Below are 24,336 nucleotides of genomic sequence, written 5' to 3'. Positions count from 1 at the left end.
GGGTCAAGAACAGAGTGCCCCCTCCTGAGATAAAGGCTCACTCTACCCGGGCAGTCGGCGCATCCAGTGTGGTACGTCACAGGGCTTTCGCCGACGGCTTTGCAAAGCGGCAACGTGGTCTTCCATCCACACGTTTCACCGAACTACAAGGTCCATACCTATGCTTCGGCTGACTCCAGCCTGGGCAGAAGGATCCTGCAGGCGGCAGTGGTGAGTCCTCGGACTTGATGGAAGTATGTTTTTCCCACCCCAGGGACTGCTTTGGGACGTCCCATGGTTCCTGTGTCCCCCAATGAAAGGCGATAGAGAAAACAGGATTTTTGGTTGCTTACCGTAAAATCTGTTTCTCGGAGCCTTCATTGGGGGACACAGCACCCTCCCAAGTTGAACAGCTCTGTTTACTGTATACGTTTGAGTTCTTTGAACACTCTTTGAGTGTTTGAAACTGTTAATCTGTGGAGCGCCGTGGAATTTGTTGGCGCTATATAAATAAAGTTTATTATTATTATATTATTATTCTTTCTCTTTTACACGTTGCTTCTCCTACTGCTTTCTCACTAACTGAATATCCTACTTCCTGTCGGTGGGGTGTACACTGCAGAGGAGGAGCTAACTTTTTTATTTGCATAGTGTCAGCCTCCTAGTGGCAGCAGCATACACCCATGGTTCCTGTGTCCCCCAATGAAGGCTCCGAGAAACAGATTTTACGGTAAGCAACCAAAAATCCTGTTACTTTCGATGATGAAATTAAGATTGCTTCACAGATAGTTAATGGAGGGGATATTCATGTATATTCCTGTATACCAGTTAAGTGCTGATCCCACAGGGAGCAGATCTTGGTGGAAATCATTGCTCCAGGTTGAAACCAAATGTAGAAACATAATGCTAGCACCACATAAAAAAACAAGGTTAAACTTTCAAATGTAATTTAATATCAGTATTTTTTTTTTTTAATTCTTGGATGCTTCATCCTAGACTTTCAGTTATGAATTAATACACATTTTGTCCTTCAAGTCAAAATGAACAAAAAAAACCAACAAAAAAAACAGTATTTTATTATAATTATTCCTAGAGCAAAGTGAAACCCATATTATCAGAAACTTATCATGGGAATGAGGGAGCAGACTTGTACGGTAGGTTGTTGTCTGTGAATGACTTTCTGGTGATTTTCTCTGACATGTAATATAATGATTTTTCCTTTGAGAGGAATGAAAATGGGAAGATTTAAACAAAGTAAAAAAAGGAAACCACTCTGACCACGCAGGAAGTAGTTTACTATGAAGCTTTGCAAAATTCTAAGACATAAACTAAGTTTTCTAGTGTAAGAAGGCACTCCCTTATTGTCTTGTGCTGGTTACCAAGCCACTAATTCATTGGTACATGGAGTCACTTTTCTGGCTTTCTTTCTAGTGGTTTAGCTTTTTTTTTTTTTTTATAGCCAATGTTATAATCCAAGAAGCAGTTTTATATTAGATGCAAAAATAATGACAATAAAACTGCTTCCCAGACGTTAGTAAACGCTTCAGGCGGCCATTGGAGGCTTCCTGTACTCTGCTTTTCCCCTAAGTTAACCCATTTTTATATAATACATACACAGAACAGAGCAAAGGTTTAAAAAAAAAAAATCATTATTTGGAAGGTTTTCATTATATTGGTGAGCATGAAGATGAACATGACAATGGCATCTTATTAGATTTGGGATTAGGACAGGATCACACTGCACTGCAATACATTCCAAAAAAAAAAAAAAAAAAAAAACAAATATGAAGATTTTCTGCAGAATTTCAATTTTGAGGCATGACGAAGTAAAAAAAAATAAATAAAAAAAAATCAATTCCTGGAATGGTAAAATATTTTTCTTATTATCTCTGCAATGAGTGAAATTGGTCAGAAAAACTAGATTAAAAATAATTTAAAACTCTTGCTGCTAAATTTCAGGCTGCTCCACAGCAGATACATTTAGCTGTGAGTGAATATGGCCTGAAAGGGTTATTCCCAAATTAGCAGATACACCCCCATTTCACAAGACAGGAGATAACTTGCTGATCTTTGGATGTCCCTCTGTAGAGCGGCGATTAAAGGATCCCGTTTTCGGGATCAGAGGAGAATACCCTCCAGTGATTAGCAAATTATCGCCCATTAACCCACAAAGATGAGAATAACCAATCTAAAAATACTAAAACAGAAAACAATGGAACTGCAAAACAGTGTAATGCCACATTCACACATTGCAGATGTGTACCACAATTTGAATCTATAGAATAAAAAGTAGTCTAATAAATGTGAATTCTATTTTTTTCATGTTTTTCACAACTAATTCCCGTGATTTAGAAAAAAAAAAAAAAGATGGGTTTGGATCACTGAAGGCAAAACAGTAAAGCACATTAGCCAGACATTCGACATATAGCTATAAAGGGCTATCAGACTGTTAAAGAAGAAGGAGGCTGCACCTTTATGTAATAAATGTATGACACAGGAGAAGAGAAAAGCTGAGGTATGGACCAATACAAAAGGTTTAGGCTACAGATGAGAAAGTTTGCTGTATATATCTACATTAGGGGCCCTCTATATATCAGTAACCAATTTGTAACTTTCGATGCAAATATGAAACATATGATGGTAGTTATTACTAAGGCATCTAGAATAATTTGGCTTTTAAGAGACAATTGTCACCAACAACCTAAATACAAAGGTAACATTTCGATATCAGTCACTCACAAATCTCCAAGGTGCAGTGTATTTGCCAAAAAAGTGGCATTCTCCAAAAGGTGTAAACAGGCAGCGTACACCAGCATAATGCAAAACAGCAGGAAGAGGAAAGAAAAATAAAAGATCAAAAGCAGTCAACGTATAAAATTGAGTTATAAAAAGTATATTTTTTCTTAAATTAATTGATTTCTCTGTTTCAAATATCAAACTGGAAGTGTAGAATTATCATCTTCAGCTGCTTTGAACTGCTGCTCTAGGAAGAATTCTCTCACGCAACTTTTACAAACACTCTCCCCCCTGTATGAGCGTCTCAGAATCACTCTCCCCAATGCTCAGTGAAAACATTTTTAAACGGTCTGTGTGTGGACTCTTGTTAGAGCAGCCGTTCACAGCAGCTTCTGAAAACAAAACCAAGGCAGATAAACCAGCAATTCAATATGGTGTGTGAAAGAGAAGGAAGCAAAATAATCGTAATTAAGTGTATTACAAAAGATCCATATATTTGCAAAGGCTGATCAATAATTAAAAATTTGTTTTTTTGCTTTAAAGCGGATCTTTTCAAAATGGTCTATAGTTTGTGTCATGTAATGTGGGTATGGGCAACCATCTGAGGCTTAGCAGTTGTAAAACTAATAAAGAGCCAAGATATATTTATATCATCAGGGGAAAAAGAACCTAACAACTTCTTGCATATAGTAAATACAGAACAATTTGCAGAAACGGATATAAGCACCACTAGATGCTGATAGTTCTTTATGTCACAGTCTGCCATTAAACAAAAACTCACTAAAGCCAAGCGGAACAATCTCTCAAAGAGAAACGGACTTTGGGGTACACTTTGAAGTAGTCAAGGATTCCATAAGAAAAAAAAAGCAATTATAAACTGTCCCTAGTAATATGGATTTCACTTTAATAAAAACTATGATATCTGCCAGATTTACCCTTTAGAAAGGGGCTCAACACCTGCACACACTGCAAGCATCAACTACGTAGGCCTTGTGATTTATTAAGGATAATGAAAATGGGTGGAATGAGCAATGCCCCCAATTTCCTACTAGCTTGAGGTAAATCTTGATGACAAAGGTCTAGGCATGTGCAAGTGATGGGCCCGCTGCAATGGAGAGGTTAAAAAAAATCACTTTAACTCCCGACACATTTATAACGAAGGAGAACAAAAGCCATGGGATTTGGTTACCCTCCCAACCTCCCTTCCTTTTTTGGCTATTGAGTGTTTAATAAAATGGATGAAAGGGGAAAAACAAACAGGTTTAAATATCAACAAGGGGCAAGTCGAGTCTACTAGTTTCCCGCTTCTGAAAATGTATTCAGTAAAAAGTCAATTCTGTGTATTCAACGGTTGTCAGCTGTATTGAGGATCCAGAAGTCCATGATGAGGATCGGGGAAAGCGGGTTTACGTCCAAGTCTACAGCCTTGTAATTTGCCTTGAGGTCCTTGCCAAAAAGATTCAGACTCTCACCCAGCACGAGAGTTGATCCTTCTCTAGACTGCATTAAATTCAGCAATCTGTGGCTCCAATAAGCCGAAAACTGAAATGTCCCATGGAAAACACATTATTCTCCATCTACAGGAAGATTAGTACTCCAGAGTAGACAAAATAACCGCTCTGCCAGCTTTAGCACTGTAATGGTGCAAGGCGCAACGTCTCAGGTGTCATTTTTGCAGTCTCAGTTTGACAAGCTGTTGTTTGAAGAACCAGACGTTGAGGCTATTGCAGCAGTGGCCGGGCTACTGGTAGAGACTGACTTACGGATGTGTGGCAGTAGATAGGGGTCAGATGCCAGCTGTTGGACATCTATCCGATCTTCCTTCCTATAGGCAAGGCAACGGCGGATAAAAGCCTGTGAAGGACAAAGTGAAGAGTAAATTATATATTCCTATATTTTATACATATAGGGAAAGTAGATCCAAATGTTAGTACCTTGGCTTCTGGGGTCACAACTGGTTTTGGAGGAAATTGCACCTCTGTGGCTTTTAAGATGGTGTTCTCTTGTAATATGTCTTGCTGAGACTGGTTATGACCAAAGGGCTGTGAGAAAAATACATACTAATATCAATATCACAAATACTAATTACTAACTGTACCAATATTTTTATTAGCTGCTTTTGCAGCGTGCAACTACTGGCTAAAGATATCAAATAGAGGATGGACATCCAGTTCACATACACAAACCACAGATATTACAGAAAACAATGTTCTATTTGAACGTTCTGTTTTCAAGAAAAAAACAAATCATGTTTTTAATTAATGGCAAGGTTTTTTTTTTTTTTAAAATAGCGAATGTGCATAATTTTTCCTGTACTCAACACCTTCCTGACATTTGTAGAACGTGTACGTCATGATCGGGAAGGATTTCCCGACCAATGCAGTACATTTAAGTCATGATGATCGCCCGTGCACAGTGAGCTGTGTGCGGGTGATCGCCGCTGCTGACATCAGTCTCTCAGTGCCAGGAGCGTGCCCGTATTGCTCATGGCAGTTTAACACCCTAAATGCTGCAATCGGAGCATTTAGAGAGCCAGCAGCGGGAAGAAAGCCCCTCGGCCCTTTCATCGCGAACCCGGCGACATCATCGCAGGGTCCCGATCGTTGCCATGGTGACCCATTGTCTTCCGACACTAGGCACTACATGATTTAATTAACTTGTGTTGCAGGGCTGACAAGCAATGCTCCTAAGGCTATGTTCACACCTTGCGTCGGGTCCCTGCGGGTTCTCCCGCAGCGGATTTGATAAATCTGCAGGGCAAAACAACTGCGGTTCTCCCTGCAGATTTATCGCGGTTTGTTCCGCGTTTTCCGCTGCGGGTTTCCGCCTATACTATTGATGCTGCATATGCAGCAATATGCAGCATCAATAGTAATGTTAAAAATAATAAAAATTGGTTATACTCACCCTCTGATGTCCGGATCTCCTGGGCGCTGCACCCGGCGGTCCGGTTCCTAAGATGCTGTGGGAGAAGGACCCTTCGTGACGTCACGGTCATGTGACCGCGACGTCACCGCAGGTCCTGGTCGCACAGCAACTCTGACCGGACGGCCGCGTGCAGCGCCCAGGAGCTCCGGACATCAGAGGGTGAGTATAACCAGATTTTTTATTTTTTAACCCCAAATATGGTTCCCAGAGCCTGGAGGAGAGTCTCCTCTCCTCCACCCCGGGTACCACCCGCACATTATCCGCTTACTTCCCGCAACGTGGGCACAGCCCCATGCGGGAAGTAAGCGGTTCAATGTATTCCTATGGGTGCAGAATCGCAGCGATTCTGCACAAAGAAGTGACATGCTGCGGGTTGTAAACCGCTGCGTTCCCGCGCGGTTTTTCCCGCAGCATGTGCACAGCGGTTTGCGGTTTCCATAGGGTTTAAATGTTACTGTAAACGCTATGGAAACTGCTGCGGACCCGCAGCATCAAAATCGCGGCGGTTCCGCGGTAAAAACCGCTAAGTGTGAATATAGCCTAACACTGCAATCAGACTACAGAAAGTGAAAGTCTCAGTGGGACTAAAAGAAAAAAAAAAGTTGTACAAATATTCTATTTAAAATCACAAAATAAAAATATATAGAAAAAGACAAAAAAACAAAAACAAAGCAAAGGTACACATTCGGTATCGCTGTGTCCGGAATGACCAGACCTATAAAACGGTTACACTAGCTGACTCATTTAGTGAATGGCGTAAAAAAAAAAAAAGATGCTTTATCATACGGAACAAAAAGTGGAATAAAATACGATAAAAAAGACGAACGTAAATAAAAATGGTATTGCTGAAACAGTCATCTTGTCCCGTTAAAAAAAAAAAAAAGTCAAGCCATCATACAGCTCCATCAACCAAAAAATGTAAAAGTTCTGTTTCTCAGAATAAAGCAATGCAAAAAAAGTGTCTTTTAGGCTAGTTTCACACTAGCGTTCGGCAGAGTTGAGGACTTCCTCCGTGAAGCCCCGCCCTCTGCCCCACCTCTTCCTTCAGCTCCGCCTACATGCGTCCTGCGTACCCTATCTTTAACACTGGGTACGCAGGTCATGCGGATGCCTCCGCATGCGTCGTTTTGAAGCTCCGCCGACCGCAACAAAATAGGGATTTTTGTGTACTCACCGTAAAATCCTTTTCTCAGATTCATTCATTGGGGGACACAGACAGTGGGTGTATGCTGCTGCCACTAAGTGATACAAAGAAAGTTAGCGCCTCCTCTGCAGTATACACCCTCCTGCTGGCTCTCAGAGAACCAGTTCAGTGCAAAAGCAGTAGGAGATGAACAACATATGAGAGTATAACATGTCAAATCATAAAACAAGCACAAGCAAATAACAGGGTGGGAGCTGTGTCCCCCAAATGAATGGCTCGGAGAAAAGGATTTAACGGTGAGTACACAAAAATCCCTATATCTCCTTCGCCTCATTGGGGGACACAGACCGTGGGACGTCCCAAAGCAGTCCCTGGGTGGGGACAACATGAGATCAGGCCCTGTGTAACCGCTACTTACAAGTGCGTCACGGCGGCTTGCAGAGTCCGCCTGCTCAGACTCACATCTGCGTCAGTCTTGGAATTATATTGCTTCAAGAATGTATGCGGACTGGATGAACCGCAAGCTTTCAGGCGTGCTTTGCCGATGCTTGGCGCCTAGAACCCAAGAAACCACGATAGACAGGGTTGGAAAGTCTGAAAGAACAGAGCGGCTAGCTCCGAAGACTCGTCAGGATGACGAGATCGCAGAGAAAAAAGGGCAACCTTCCCTGATCGTAAAAGTCTGTCCGGAACAAAAGGAGTCTACTGTAAGACTCCCAGGACCATTAAGGACCCAAAGATCTAACGGTATGCGATAGGGAAGAACTACATGTGAAAAATTTCTGCGAGAAAGTCCCTACTTGCAGTTTTGTTACAATAAGATGGAAAAGTACTAGCTCTACAAACGAAAAACCTGACGTGGTCAGTGCGGATCTCCCAGGATCACTGGGGCCCTTCCTGCCTCTGAAAGGCTCTTGGAAGTAATGGAAGAGGGGTTATGGAAACTGGTACCACGGAAGAACCAGAGCATGCACTGCGATGGCTTTTGGATCTCGAGGCCGAACCATGAACTCAAGTACATTGGCGTTCTGTCTGGATGCCATCCGATCTACATCTGGAGTGCTCCAGTGAAGGCAGATCTGATGGAAGACTTCCGGGTGAAGTTCCCACTCACTTGAGGCAGGACCCTGACGGCTGAAGAAGTCTGCTGTCCAGAGTTCTACTCCTGGGATGTGTACTGCCGAGATCATTGAATGATAGATCTCAGCCCAGAGAATGTGAAGTACCTCGGCCATGGCGCATGACCGCGGGTATCTGCTAGATGATTGACGTATGGCACAGCCGTGGCAGTATCCAATTGCATTTAGATGGGGTGACCCGCTAGAAGGCAGTGGACCTGCTATAGGACTAGCAGTACCGTTCGGATCCCCAGAACAATGATCGGGAGAGGAAGACTGGCATCGGTAGTCACTAATAACCATTGAACTGGGAGAAAGGATCTCCCCTGGATGGGGGGGGGGGGGGGGGGGGTTAAGAGCTCAGAGACTACCCTCTGAAAGCATGTTTGACCTGCAGAAATTGAGCAGAGCAAAGGAAACTGCTTCCATTGCCATCAAATCGAATGGAATGAAGGGATGTTCGAACAAGTGCGCAAACTCCCTGTTGAAGGGCCACGGCCTTGTCTCAAGGGAAAATTACCAACATTCTGGAAGTGTCCAGGATCATCCTCAAAAAGGATATCTGCTAGGCTGGAAATGAGGAAAACTTGTCTAAGTTTAGTTGCCAGCCCAGGTGAGAGAGGGTATCGCAAGTGATAGACGACTCAGAGCAGTCCTGGAAGAGCAGCTAGAAAGTCGACCACATAGGGCAGGACGACCATGCCTCTAGGGTGCAAGAGGAACATGACAGCCGCCATGACCCTTGCGAACACACTGGTTGCGGTAGCAAGGCTGAAGGGCAAGGTCGTGACTTAAAAGCGCTATTTGTAAATTTTTGAAGAGGGTAAAATAGGAATGTGAAGGTAAGCATGCCAAATGTCAATGGATGCCAGAAACCCCACCTTTTTCCGGTGAAGTAATGGCTGAGCGGAGGAACTCCAACCGAAGAAGGAGGACCTTGTCAATCTTGATAGAAGTTTGAGATCCAGGATTGGTCTTACTTTTCGGTCCCCTTTTTGGAACCAAGATCCCTTAGATCTAGACTGTCCTGGACAACGCTTGCACTGCTGGATGGGTCTATAGGAAACATGCGATCATTTGTTCCTGCGTGGGAAACGCACCCAACTTCTCAACGAATAACCGACCACTCTGTTATGGTAGTGATTAGTGATGAGCGAATATACTCGTTACCCGAGATTTCCCGAGCACACTCGGGTGACCGAGTATTATTTAGTGCTCGGAGATTTAGTTTTCATCGCCGCAGCTGAATGATTTACATCTGTTAGCCAGCATAAGTACATGTGGGGGTTGCCTGGTTGCTAGGGAATCCCCACATGTAATCCAGCTTGCTAACAGATGTAAATCATTCAGCTGAGGTGAGGAAAACAATCTCAGAGCACTAAAAAATACTTGGAGGTCACCTGAGCGTGCTCGGGAAATCTCGAGTAACGAGTATATTCGTTTCTCACTAGTAGTGATGTCAAAGGCTTTTTGAACGCAGAGTACACTTCCATTCTCTGAGCTATAATGCCCTTCTGAGTGTAATGGCATTTGCTGCAACTAGCCGCATCCAAGAGGCGTGAACCACATAGTCTCCCGCTCAAGAGCTTTGATTGGCCAGCTGTACTGTCTACGGGAAAAAGTTACTGTTGTGAATCAAAGTAGTAAAGTTCTCCGACCAGGAGACCATTGCTCTAGCAACCCATGTGGCAGCTAAGGAAGGGTAGAGCGCTGAACCCGTGGCCGCAAGATGGAACAAACCAGATTTGCTATCTGACAGTCCGTGGTATTTTTAATTGATGACCCATTGGGCAGGGATACTGGTAGGTATACCACAGGAGATTCTACCCGGGTTAATCTGCCACGTGGCAGAGTGCGCGGCTGCATCCAGCAGGTCAGGATAAAGCAATCTCTTGCTATCGCCGCTCTCTTGACGGCGCAGTTAAAATGATGAACCCTCGATCCACCATCCTCTTAACAGGGAAGTTGAGAGTTATCGTCCGCCTTCTTGCATCATCTGCTAAACAGTGGTGATGCAGAGGGGGGTGCTCGGACACCAAAAAGGGTGCCTCTGTACATCCACAGAGTTCAGATCCACGGGTGGACAGGGCTGGTTGTCCGGCACGGGTGGACAGGGCTGGTTGTCCGGCATTAGGCTTGGCTGCAGAAGAGGATACATGGAGGCAACACTCCATGTGCTCGTCTGCTGATGGTGTGGGGAGATCGGTGCCCTTGAAAGGACCAGTCACCCCTAAAACAATCAGACCAGGTATGGCATCCCACGTCATAGGGGGGTATAAGTAGACGGGACACCCCACGTGTTTAGATATTGGCTGAAAAATTATACCGCGCTTAAAGAGGCTTCTGTCCAATGAATCGGTTATCCGGACGCTCCCTGTCTGGGTGACTGGCAAATGCTCTACGAGGGAGTTTAGTCTCCTTATGAGTGACACTGCGTGATCTAGAGCAGAACCGGAGTCCTCGTCAAATCTAGAGATTGGTTGATATAAATAGGCGAATCCATCCTTTTCTGAAGCTCTGGCGAGACCAGATCCAAGGCAATATCCGATCCATACTCAGAGTCTTGTTTTCAGCAAATCATTAGTGAGGGAGATCAGGAAATGAAGCTCCCGTTTTCTAGACGCCTGTACGTTTCTAGAATACTAGCCGACGGCTCCCATGTAGGAGAGGAACCATCTCTATCGGTCCTGTGAGCACTCCGAGCGACACAGGGTTCACGGAGGGATTCAATCTCTTGGTCCGAGAAGCCATGGATTGCGGTCTCCGGGATAAGCTGGGATCAACGGCGGAGGTTCCTGAGCTCATTTAGGGTGACCGGCTTCAGACTGGTCATGAGCCCTTAAGACCAGGGAATATTGGTTCTGTGCATTTAAGACCAGGGAATGCTGGCCGTGTTCCTTTAGGCTATGTGCACACGTAGGAAATGTGGTGCAGAATTTTCTGCATCTGCAGATTTGATGCAGTTTCTGCGCAGTACAATGTAAATCAATGAGAAAAAAAGAAGCTGTGCAAATGGTGCAGAAAAATCTGCGCAGAAACGCTGCAGAACTGCACAAAAGAAGCGACCCTAAGGGTATGTGCACACGATGCAGATTTAGTGCAGAATTGGTGCAGAACTGCAGCAGATTTTTCTGCTGCAGAAACGCTGCAGATCTGCACTGTGATTTACAGTACAATGTAAATCAATGTGAAAAAAAGCTGTGCAGAAAACCATGTGCAGAAAAATCTGCGCAGAAACGCTGCAGATTTCAAAGACGTGCACATCGCTTCTTTTGTGCAGTTCTGCAGCTTTTTTTCACATTGATTTACACTGCACAGAAAGTGCGCAGAGACTGCATAGAAACTGCATCAAATCTGCAGATGCAGATTTAGTGCAGAAAATTCTACACAACATTTCCTACGTGTGCACATAGCCTAAAGGGAACCGGTCAACCCCCCCCAGACGTTTGTAACTAAAAGAGCCACCTTGTGCAGCACTAATGCTGCATTCTGACAAGGTGGCTTTTAGTTCTTGGTGCTGTAACTGTAGAAATAATCGATTTTGCAATTTGTCCAAAATACCTTTAAATAGTCCTGGGGGCAGGTCTTTCCTCCCCAATGCAGAAGCAGCACCACCGTCACTCATGCCCCAAGATCCCGCCCCGCAGTGTCTTCTGATTTATTCACACTGCGGGGCGGGATCTCGGGCAGCGCGGCAGCACAGGCGCAGTCAGCAAGACATCAAATGATGTCAGAAGACGGGCACCGCTACCTGCGCATGCCCAAGGCATAAGTAAACAGCGCAGGCGCTGGGACAGTTGAAAACAACGCTGAGTAGGAGGCGCGAGGCGCCAAGAGGGCATGAGTGACGGCGGTGCTGCGTCTGCATTAGGAGGGGGGGGGGGGGGGCGTTTGGGAAGACTTGCCCCCAGGACTATTTCAAGGTATTTTGGACAAATTGCAAAATCGATTATTTCTGCAGTTACAGCACCAAGAACTAAAAGAGCCACCTTGTCAGAATGCAGCATTAGTGCTGCACAAGGTGGCTCTTTTAGTTACTGGGGGGTGACAGGTTCCTGGGGGGTGACAGGTTCCCTTTAAAGACCAGCGGATACTGGTCATGTGCCTCAAAGACCAGGGAAAGCTGGTCATGTGCCTTAAAGACCATGGAATACTGGTCAGGTGCCTCAAAGACCAGGGAATGCTGGTCATGTGCCTTTAAGATCAGGGAATACTGGTCATGTGCCTTTAAGACCCGGGAATGCTGGGAATGCTAGCAAAGTGCTTTTAAGACAAGGGAATACTGGTCATGTGCCTTAAAGACCAAGGAATACCGGTCATGTGTCTAAGACCAGGAGGGGTGGTCATGTGCCTTTAAGACCAGGGAATACTGGTCATGTGCCTTTAACTACAGTTGAAAAAAGCAGGGAGAGAGAGAGCAGTACATCCTTACCCAGGTATCTGATTCTGCAGAGTTGTTATGCACCTTTAATGCAAAACAGTCGCCCTGTGTGAGCTGGCCGGGTGGACCAAGATGGCAACTGGGAGTTGCAGAGGCGGTAAAGTCTCGCAGAGCGCTAGAGGCGCCAATTCAGGGGGGGGGGGAGTCAGACGCGATATGGGTGTAGCCTAGTGACTTCCATGAATAGGCCCAAGCCGGGGCCTAAATTTCTGCAACCGGTGGGTAGAAGCGAGGGGCGTTGGAGTGGCCGAGAAAAGCGAGCGCTCCCGTGCCAGGCGAGAAGCGCCAGAAACATGGGCGGAGCTGCCTTAGCGCGCCATAGTGCAGGCACGGCTTCCGGGGATGCAGCCTACACATCGGCCGAAGCCGGGGGCTAAATTTGTGCAGGCGGCCGGAGCGTTACCTCAGGGAGGAGGGTCACAGGGAAGCCATGGCTGAAGCTGCCTGACAGCATGAGAATATCCCACTGCAGAGGCCCACCGCCAACTGGATCCACTCACCATCGGTGCACATCCGGGCATGGAGCCGCCGCGGATCACTGGGTTTCAGAGCCGATGAAAGCGCGTGCACTCTACTGTTCTGCTGCAGGTCAGGTATTACAGCGTGGACGGGGGTAAACCTCAATCCACCATCCCTTCGTTAGGGAGGTGGAGAGGGACTGTCCACCTCCTTGAGCCATCCGCTATAGAACTGGTTCTCAGAGCCAGCAGGAGTGTGTATACTGCAGAGGAGGAGCTAACTTTCTTTGTTTCATTTAGTGTCAGCCTCCTAGTGGCAGCAGCATACACCCACGGTCTGTGTCCCCCATTGAGGCGAAGGAGAAATCCTAACATGTTGCGTTTGATGCACGTCAGCACAGCTTAAAGACAACGCATGCGGAGGCATCCGCATGGCCTGCTTACCCAATGTTTAAGATAGGATATGCAGGACGCAAGCAGCTGTAGGCGGAGCTGAAGGAAGAGGCACGGCAGTGGACGGGGCTTCACAGGGGAAGTCCGCAGCCCTGCCGAACACTAGTGTGAAACTAGCCTAAGTGTGTGACAGCTGCCAAACATAAAAACGTAATGTAAATCTAGTATTACTGTAATCGCACCCACCCGGAGAATAAAGTTGCCTTATCACTTATACTGCTCGAGGAATGGTGTAAAAAATAAAACTAGTTCTTCACCTGCTGTTAATATTTTCATTCTGCCTTCCAAACATCACAGTAAATATCAGCACATATTTATCCTGCGCTCTGTGCTGAACGCTTACATCGGGTTTCCGTGTAAATCTCTAAAATACGTGATTCAGACGGAACCCTTGATGGAAGATTCCCTATTATGAGGCAGATGGGGGCACTGTGGACACCATCTGACCTGTGATACAACAGTGTATGTCTTATTAAGAGTGCATAAAAGTGTTGTTGGGCCACAATGTCCTGCACCTCTGGAGAGAGCGCGAAAAAAAAAAAAAAAAAGGACACCGCTGAGCCTAGGTCAGACGGAGTCCAGAGTAACTCTGCCGCCTCATCATAGTGAATGGATCCCTCTGGGGTTTCATCTGAATTATGTCACTCGGAAATTTAAAGGGAAACGAAACCCTTAAGTAAGGCTACTTTAACATTTCCGTTTATCTTGCACCGTCACAATGCGTCGTTTTGTGAAAAAAAAAAATGCATCCTGCAAAGTTGCCCGCAGGATGCGTTTTTTTGACATAGACTTGTATTACCGACGCATCGCGACATATGGACAAACATTCCATATGTCGTGCACTGGATGCGTCGGTATTTGGCGGGCCGTTTTTGCGAAAAAAACGTTAAAGGGAACGTTTTTTTCGTACGTCCTCTCCTGCATTTTTTAATGCGCATGCTTGGCCAGAACTCCACTCCCTAGGACTTTGCAATGAGCAGCGGACGCGTTGAAACACTGCTCACGTCACTCAAAATTTCATAAGCGTTCGTCGGTACGTTGCGCCGACGCCTGGTGACGGCTGATTACCGACGGAAGTGTGAAAGAAGCCCAAGTGCTCAGCATGGAGCGCAAGATAAATGTGATACAAATGGTTATGTAAAATGTTCCTAATAAAAGCTTCAACTCAATCCACAAATAAAGCAAGTCCCCACTGAGGTCCATCATCTGTTAACGGAAATATAGGGGTTTCCAACTTACTGGTAGCACAAAGGCTCTGGAAAACCAAAAATGGTTCTCGCCCCTCAAAAGAAATTGAGCAAATTCTGTGCTCCCAAATCCAAATGCCCCCTTCTCAGCCCCAGTGTACTTGATCCACATGTTTGGCATTTCTGTAGCGATGAGAGCCCGCCTAATTTATGGGTGCGTGACTCCAGAAGCATAGGCTGGACATAACGTACTGGTCACATCAACATACTGGTTACTACACTGACAGTTTGCAATTTTCACTCAGCAACATCCAATACTGCTTGTTTATGGAATACTCACATGGAGTCAAAATAGTCACTAAACCTGTAGATAAATCCCCAAGGGGGTATAATTTCCAAAATGGGGTCATTTTTTAGGGATTCTGCTCTTCTAGCACTTTGCGGCTCTGTGTATGTAGTCCACAAGCTATTATAGAAAATTCTGAACTCCAGGATGCCTCAAATTTTGGGGACCATTTTTACCAGCTATCCTTGTGAAAATATAAAATTGGACATAAAAATACTTTTGTGGGAAACAAAGTTTGATTTTTTTTAATTTTCATTGCTCTACGTTATAAACTTCTGAGAAGCACCTGGGGGTACAAGGCGCTCACCCCACATCTAGATACAATTATTGAGGGGTCTTCCAAAATGGTGTCACTTGTTTGGGTTTTCCACTGTTTAGGCACATCAGGGGCTCTCCAAAGGAAACATGACACTAGCAGACCATTCCATCAAACGACACTCCTTTTCTGAGCCCTGCGATGAGCCTAAACAGTACCTTATTCCCCACATTTGGGGTATCTGCCTACTCAGGAAATTGCACAACAAACTGTATGGTGAATTTTCTCTCGTTAGTTACCCTTGTGAAAATGCAAAATATGGGGCAAAAAAAAAACCCACACATTTTTTGTGGGGAAAATGCGATTTTTATTTTCACGGCTCAACGTTATAAACGTCTGTGAAGCACCTGGGGGCTCAATGTGCTCACCACACATCTAGATAAGTTCCCGAGGGGTATATTTTCCAAAATGGTGTCACTTGTGGGCGGTTTCCACTGTTCGGGCACATCAGGGGCTTTCCAAATGCAACATGGTGTCCGCTAATTAATTAAAATTTTTACATTCAAAAGTTAACCCCTTCATGACCCAGCCTATTTTGACCTTAAAGACCTTGCCGTTTTTTGCAATTCTGACCAGTGTCCCTTTATGAGGTAATAACTCAGGAACGCTTCATCGGATCCTAGCGGTTCTGAGATTGTTTTTTCGTGACATATTGGGCTTCATGTTAGTGGTAAATTTAGGTCAATAAATTCTGCGCTTATTTGTGATAAAAACGGAAATTTGGCGAAAATTTTGAAAATTTCGCAATTTTCACATTTTGAATTTTTATTCTGTTAAACCAGAGAGATATGTGACACAAAATAGTTAATAAATAACATTTCCCACATGTTTACTTTACATTAGCACAATTTTGGAAACAAAATTTTTTTTTGTTAGGAAGTTATAAGGGTTAAAATTTGACCAGCGATTTGTCATTTTTACAACGAAATTTACAAAACCATTTTTTTTAGGGACCACCTCACATTTGAAGTCAGTTTGAGGGGTCTATATGGCTGAAAATACCCAAAAGTGACACCATTCTAAAAACTGCACCCCTCAAGGTACTCAAAACCACATTCAAGAAGTTTATTAACCCTTCAGGTGCTTCACAGCAGCAGAAGCAACATGGAAGGAAAAAATGAACATTTAACTTTTTAGTCACAAAAATTATCTTTTAGCAACAATTTTTTTATTTTCCCAATGGTAAAAGGAGAAACTGAACCACGAAAGTTGTTGTCCAATTTGTCCTGAGTACGCTGATACCTCATATGTGGGGGTAAACCACTGTTTGGGCGCACGGCAGGGCTTGGAAGGGAAGGAGCGCCATTTGACTTTTTGAATCAAAAATTGGCTCCACTCTTTAGCGGACACCATGTCCCGTTTGGAGAGCCCCCGTGTGCCTAAAAATTGGAGCTCCCCCACAAGTGACCCCATTTTGGAAACTAGACGCCCTAAGGAACTTATCTAGATGCATAGTGAGCACTTTGAACCCCCAGGTGCTTCACAAATTGATCCGTAAAAATGAAAAAGTACTTTTTTTTCACAAAAAAATTCTTTGAGCCTCAATTTTTTCATTTTCACATGGGCAACAGGATAAAATGGATCCTAAAATGTGTTGGGCAATTTCTCCTGAGTACACCAATACCTCACATGTGGGGGTAAACCACTGTTTGGGCACATGGTAAGGCTCGGAAGGGAAGGAGCGCCATTTGACTTTTTGAATGAAAAATTATTTCCATCGTTAGCGGACACCATGTCGCGTTTGGATAGCTCCTGTGTGCCTAAACATTGGCGCTCCCCCACAAGTGACCCCATTTTGGAAACTAGACCCCCCAAGGAACTTATTTAGATGCCTAGTGAGCACTTTAAACCCTCAGGTGCTTCACAAATTGATCTGCAAAAATGAAAAAGTACTTTTTTTTCACAAAAAATTTCTTTTCGCCTCAATTTTTTCATTTTCACATGGGCAGTAGGATAAAATGGATCATAAAATTTGTTGGGCAATTTCTCCCGAGTACGTCGATACCTCACATGTGGGGGTAAACCACTGTTTGGGCACTCAGCAGGGCTCGGAAGGGAAGGCGCGCCATTTGACTTTTTGAATGGAAAATTAGCTCCAATTGTTAGCGGACACCATGTCGCGTTTGGAGAGCCCCTGTGTGCCTAAACATTGGAGCTCCCCCACAAGTGACCCCATTTTGGAAACTAGACCCCCCAAGGAACTTATCTAGATGCATATTGAGCACTTTAAACCCCCAGGTGCTTCACAGAAGTTTATAACGCACAGCCATGAAAATAAAAAATAATTTTTCTTTCCTCAAAAATGTTTTTTTAGCCTGGAATTTCCTATTTTGCCAAGGATAATAGGAGAAATTGGACCCCAAATATTGTTGTCCAGTTTGTCCTGAGTACGCTGATACCCCATATGTGGGGGTAAACCACTGTTTGGGCGCACGGCAGGGCTCGGAAGGGATGGCACGCCATTTGGCTTTTTAAATGGAAAATTAGCTCCAATCATTAGCGGACACCATGTCACGTTTGGAGAGCCCCTGTGTGCCTAAACATTGGAGATCCCCCAGAAATGACACCATTTTGGAAACTAGACCCCCAAAGGAACTAATCTAGATGTGTGGTGAGGACTTTGAACCCCCAAGTGCTTCACAGAAGTTTATAACGCAGAGCCATGAAAAAAAAAATAAAAAATTATTTTCTCAAAAATGATCTTTTAGCCTGCAATTTTTTATTTTCCCAAGGGTAACAGGAGAAATTTGACCCCAAAAGTTGTTGTCCAGTTTCTCCTGAGTACGCTGATACCCCATATGTGGGGGTAAATCACTGTTTGGGCACATGCCGGGGCTCGGAAGTGAAGTAGTGACGTTTTGAAATGCAGACTTTGATGGACTGCTCTGTGGGCGTCACGTTGCGTATGCAGAGCCCCTGATGTGGCTTAACAGTAGAAACCCCCCACAAGTGACCCCATTTTGGAAACTAGACCCCAAAGGAACTTATCTAGATGTGTGGTGAGCACTTTGAACCCCCAAGTGCTTCATAGAAGTTTATAATGCAGAGCCGTGAAAATAATAAATACGTTTTCTTTCCTCAAAAATAATTATTTAGCCCAGAATTTTTTATTTTCCCAAGGGTTACAGAAGAAATTGGACCCCAAAAGTTGTTGTCCAGTTTCTCCTGAGTACGCTGATACCCCATATGTGGGGGTAAACCACTGTTTGGGCACACGTCGGGGCTCAGAAGGGAAGTAGTGACTTTTGAAATGCAGACTTTGATGGAATGGTCTGCGGGTGTCACGTTGCGTTTGCAGAGCAGGTGTTAACTTTTGAATGTAAAAATTTTAATTAATTAGCGGACACCATGTTGCATTTGGAAAGCCCCTGATGTGCCCGAACAGTGGAAACCGCCCACAAGTGACCCCATTTTAGAAACTAGACCCCCCAAGGAACTTATCTAGATATGTGGTGAGCACTTTGAACCCCCAAGTGCTTCACAGACGTTTACAACGCAGAGCCGTGAAAATAAAAAATCATTTTTCTTTCCTCAAAAATTATGTTTTAGCAAGCATTTTTTTAGATTCACAAGGGTAACAGGAGAAATTGGACCCCAGTAATTGTTGCGCAGTTTGTCCTGAGTATGCTGGTACCCCATATGTGGGGGTAAACCACTGTTTGGGCACACGTCAGGGCTCGGAAGTGAGGGAGCACCATTTGACTTTTTGAATACGAGATTGGCTGGAATCAATGGTGGCGCCATGTTGCGTTTGGAGACCCCTGATGTGCCTAAACAGTGGTAACCCCTCAATTCTACCTCCAACACTAACCCCCCCACACCCCTAACCCTAATCCCAACTGTAGCCATAACCCTAATCACAACCCTAATTCCAACCCTAACCCTAAGGCTATGTGCCCACGTTGCGGATTCGTGTGAGATATTTCCGCACCATTTTTGAAAAATCTGCGGGTAAAAGGCACTGCGTTTTACCTGCGGATTTTCCGTGGATTTCCAGGTGTTTTTTGTGCGGATTTCACCTGCGGATTCCTATTGAGGAACAGGTGTAAAACGCTGCGGAATCCGCACAAAGAATTGACATGCTGCGGAAAATACAACGCAGCGTTTCCGCTCGGTATTTTCCGCACCATGGGCACAGCGGATTTGGTTTTTCATATGTTTACATGGTACTGTAAACCTGATGGAACACTGCTGCGAATCCGCAGCGGTCAATCCGCAGTGTGGGCATATAGCCTAATTCTAAAGGTATGTGCACACGCTGCGGAAAACGCTGCGGATCCGCAGCAGTTTCCCATGAGTTTACAGTTCAATGTAAACCTACGGGAAACAAAAATCGCTGCACACATGCTGCGGAAAAACTGCACGGAAACGCAGCGGTTTACATTCCGCAGCATGTCACTTCTTTGTGCGGATTCCGCAGCGGTTTTACAACTGCTCCAATAGAAAATCGCAGTTGTAAAACCGCAGTGAAATGCGCAGAAAAAAACGCGGTAAATCCGCCATAAATCCGCAGCGGTTTAGCACTGCGGATTTATCAAATCCGCAGCGGAAAAATCCGCAGAGAACCAGAATACGTGTGCACATACCGAAACCCTAACCCTAGCCCTAGCCCTAACCCTACCCCTACCCCTATTCTAACATTAGTGGAAAAAAAAATAAATTATTTTTTTATTGTCCCTACCTATGGGGTGACAAGGGGGGGGGGGGGGGTCATTTATTATTTTTTTTATTTTGATCACTGAGATATAATCTATCTCAGTGATCAAAATGCACTTTGGAACGAATCTGCCGGCCGGCAGATTCGGCGGGCGCACTGCGCATGCGCCCGCCATTTTGGAAGATGGCGGCGCCCAGGGAGAAGACAGACGGGACCCCGGCTGGATCGGTAAGTATGATGGGGTGGGGGGGGGGGGACCACGGGGGGGGGGGGGGGGGGGGGGGTGGATCGGAGCACGGGGGGGGGGGGGGGGGGGGAATCGGAGCGCGGGAGGGGTGGAACGGAGCACGGGGGGCGTGGAACGGAGCACGGGGGGGCTGGAATGGAGCACGGGGGGGTGGAACGGAGCACGGAGGGGGGTGGATCGGAGTGCAGGGGGGGTGATTGGAGCACGGGGGGGTGATTGAAGCACGGGGGGAGCGGACAAGAGCACGGGGGGAGCGGAGCACTGGATGGAGGGGAGCCGGAGCAGTGTACCGGCCAGATCGGGGGGCTGGGGGGGCGATCGGTGGGGTGGGGGCACATTAGTATTTCCAGCCATGGCCGATGATATTTCAGCATCGGCCATGGCTGGATTGTAATATTTCACCAGTTATAATAGGTGAAATATTACAAATCGCTCTGATTGGCAGTTTCACTTTCAACAGCCAATCAGAGCGATCGTAGCCACGAGGGGGTGAAGCCACCCCCCCTGGGCTAAACTACCACTCCCCCTGTCCCTGCAGATCGGGTGAAATGGGAGTTAACCCTTTCACCCGATCTGCAGGGATGCGATCTTTCCATGACGCCGCATAGGCGTCATGGGTCGGATTGGCACCGACTTTCATGACGCCTACGTGGCGTCATGGGTCGGGAAGGGGTTAAATAAGTGGCGCTCCTTCCCTTCCGTGTTCCCAAACAGTGGTTTTCCCCCACATATGGGGTATCTCCATGCTCAGGATAAATTAATAAATTGTATGATCCTTTTTATTCTTAGGGGAAAAAAAAAAGAAATTGGGGGTTTAAAGTAAAATTTTTGTGACAGAGTTAAATGTGCATTTTTTTCCTTCCACATTCCAAAAATTTCTGTGAAGCACCTGAGTTTAATAAACTTCTTGAATGTGGTTTCGAATACCTTGAGGGGTGCGGTTTTTAGAATTTTGTCACTTTTGGGTATTTTTGGTCATAAACACCTCAAACTCACTTCAAATATGCTGTGGTCCCTAAAAACAATGGTTTTGTAAATTTTGTTGGAAAAATGAGAAATCGCTGGTCAACTTTTAACTAGGGTTGAGCGAAACGGGTCGGTCATTTTCAGAAGTCGCCGACTTTTGGCAAAGTCGGGTTTCATGAAACCCGACCCTAGTGTGGGATCGGCCATGCGGTCGGCGATCTTCGCGCCAAAGTCGCGTTTCGTATGACGCATTTGGCGCCATTTTTTCCGCCAATGAAGGAGCATGGGCAGAGTGATGACATAGGTCTTAGGGGCCGCCTATCGCCATCTTGTCGCTTGTGCGCTGTAGCATTTTGCAATGTGTAACACCAGCTTGAGAGAGAGGGAGAGAGAGAAAAAGAAAGAAAGAAAGAAAGAAAGAAAGAAAAAGAGAGAGAGAGAGAGAGAGAAAAAAAAAAAAAAAAAGATTTCCCATTGACTTTGCATTGGGTTTCGTGTTTCGGTCGATCCCCGACTTTTCGCCATAATCGGCCGATTTCACTTGACTGGACTTTTGAGATAGTCGGGTTTCGCGAAACCTGACTCGACTCTTAAAAAAGTAAAAGTCGCTCAACCCTACTTTTAACCCTTACAACTTCCTAACAAAAACAAATATGTTAAAAAAATTGTGCTGATGTAAGAGTAGACATGTGGGAAATGTTATTTCACTAGCTATTTTCTGTGATCTAACTCTCTGATTTAAGAGCACAAAAATTGGCCGAGTTTTTCTGCTACAAATCGTGAAAATGCGCACATACTATAGAAGTGGAAAAAGTTCTGAAATTATTCTTGGCAGAATTATTTTTTACGAATGTTTTATTAACTTAAATTCACTGTGTATAATATCTACACAAGTTCTATATACACACCCACCCCTCATGTAACTATTTCAGTGCACTATTTTGGTTTAGCTACTGTAATTATTTCACAATCTTCTGTTTACATTTGATTCGTATATATGAAATAAAAAATAATTTAATTTCATTTGTTTGAGGTATATTTCCTGAAACCAGAATGTTCAGTTATTACACAGTTTCATGTTCATTTCATTGGGAGACAAAAGAGTATAGACAGTTACATACAATAGGGCAATTAGCTTTGGCTTAGTGTTTTTTTTGTCAGTTTCTACCTTTTTCCTCCCTCTCCACAATTATTGGGGGAACAGAATAGTGCTGAAACAGTCACATGTTCTGCCAATAGCTGGACCATTGGGGTCAGGGGCGGATTATAAGAGGGTCAATATGGGCGGTAGCCCAGGGCCCAGTGGTGTGGGGGGTGCCCTGGGCTACCGCACAGATTGCCCGCCAGCATTTATGTGCCCCCCGGACCCGGTGGGCAGAGAGAGAGGGCCCGCATCGGGCCCCGTCTCATCTGCTCACTGGGCCCCTACCGGCGCTGCGGCGGCTTCCTATTGACGTGCGGGCGCGCGCCCGCACGTCAATAGTTAACAGCCGCCAGCCAATTGGAGGCTGGCAGCTGAAGTCGGCCGCAGGCGCAGCGCACACGTCGCCGGCGTCTGACGTCATTGTTAGTCGCCGGCGACTGTTCACTGCTGGAGGGAGCTCGCCGCTGGAGCGCACAGGTCAGGTGAGGAGACTTTTTTCGTTTTGTTTTTTATAAGCTAACGGAGGACACCCTGGGGGCAATGCTGGAGGACACACTGGGGGCAATGCTGGAGGACACACTGGGGGCAATGCTGGAGGACACACTGGGGGCAATGCTGGAGGACACACTGGGGGCAATGCTGGAGGACACACTGGGGGCAATGCTGGAGGACACACTGGGGGCAATGCTGGAGGACACACTGGGGGCAATGCTGGAGGACACACTGGGGGCAATGCTGGAGGACACACTGGGGGCAATGCTGGAGGACACACTGGGGGCAATGCTGGAGGACACACTGGGGCAATGCTGGAGGACACACTGGGGCAATGCTGGAGGACACACTGGGGCAATGCTGGAGGACACACTGGGGCAATGCTGGAGGACACACTGGGGCAATGCTGGAGGACACACTGGGGCAGATTGCTGGACACACTGGGCAATGCTGGAGGACACACTGGGGCAGATTGCTGGAGGACACACTGGGGCAGATTGCTGGAGGACACACTGGGGCAGATTGCTGGAGGACACACTGGGGCAGATTGCTGGAGGACACACTGGGGCAGATTGCTGGAGGACACACTGGGGCAGATTGCTAGACACACTGGGGCAGATTGCTGGACACACTGGGGCAGATTGCTGGACACACTGGGGCAGATTGCTGGACACACTGGGGGCAATGCTGGACATACTGGGGCAGATTGCTGGACACACTGGTGGTAATGTGCTGGACACACTGGTGGTAATGTGCTGGACACACTGGGGCAGATTGCTGGACACACTGCCTGAACAGCCCGGGGTAGCCTGGCTACCCTTAATCCACCCCTGGTCCCATCAGCCATTATTAAGGCTTACTGTGTGAACAGACCTGTTACTCATTTTCAAAATTACAGCACGTTTTCAATTCGGTGAGCGTTTCCTGGGCAGTGCACCACTGACCATTGTACAACACATCTACCATGCAAAATTTGTTGTCCTTGTTTGAAAGAATTGCTTTTATTGTTCTGACATCAGTTCTTGTGAGGAGTTTTTTTTTATTATTGCCAGCTGCTATACCCATGGTTGTGTGCCCAGAATTTCCATAAAGATTTTTATTTTTTGTTGCTTAATTTATTTGATGCCATAATATTTGTAAGAGGTTGCATTAGAATGTAGCACCATCCACCAGTCCTGAGCAAAGTGCAGCCTGCGGGTCACATCCGGCATCTCAATTTCAGAAGTATCTGCATCCTCAGGACGCAGACACAGTGGATTGCAACGGTGGCACAGGGAGCCATCGGGCTCGCTTTCAACATTCAGCCTGTGCGTCTGAGTATCAGTAGAGCAGGCACTACGATATCACTAGACTGTGCCTGCTGTGTGGAGTCCATCATAGTGTGAGTATGTAAGTGTGTTTAGGATCCATCATGAGTATTTGTAGGGCAATGGGGGTATAATACAGCATGGGAAGCCATGGTAGCATCATTTTTGTGTGGGGGTGACTGGGAGCTTCATATTGTGTGGGGAGCTGTTGAGCAAAGTATTTCTATACTTATTATTATTATTTATTATTATAGCGCCATTTATTCCATGGCGCTTTACATGTGAGGAGGGGTATACATAATAAAACAAGTACAATAATCTTGAACAATACAAGTCACGACTGGTACAGGAGGAGAGAGGACCCTGCCCGCGAGGGCTCACAATCTACAAGGGATGGGTGAGGATACAGTAGGTAGG

General features: G+C 45.7%; 1 protein-coding gene across 7 annotated transcripts in view; it reads right to left on the bottom strand.

Annotated features, from left to right (window-relative positions):
* Positions 1 to 909: 909 nt before the first annotated feature.
* The window catches only part of TLK2 (tousled like kinase 2), a 183,600-nt gene continuing 160,173 nt past the window's right edge, over positions 910 to 24,336 (bottom strand). For all 7 annotated transcript variants that reach the window (XM_069751340.1, XM_069751338.1, XM_069751343.1 and 4 more), the window contains 2 exons: positions 4,650 to 4,757; positions 910 to 4,569 (listed from right to left, as the gene is read on the bottom strand). In XM_069751340.1, coding sequence (XP_069607441.1) covers positions 4,396 to 4,569; positions 4,650 to 4,757 — 282 coding nt within the window. In that variant the 3' untranslated portion in view covers positions 910 to 4,395. The remainder of the gene's footprint in view (positions 4,570 to 4,649; positions 4,758 to 24,336) is intronic.

The sequence above is a fragment of the Ranitomeya imitator genome, chromosome 2 (genome assembly GCF_032444005.1).
Source record: "Ranitomeya imitator isolate aRanImi1 chromosome 2, aRanImi1.pri, whole genome shotgun sequence".
In the NCBI taxonomy this organism is placed as follows: Eukaryota; Metazoa; Chordata; class Amphibia; order Anura; family Dendrobatidae; genus Ranitomeya; species Ranitomeya imitator.
This window is presented reverse-complemented; position numbering and strand designations above follow the sequence as displayed.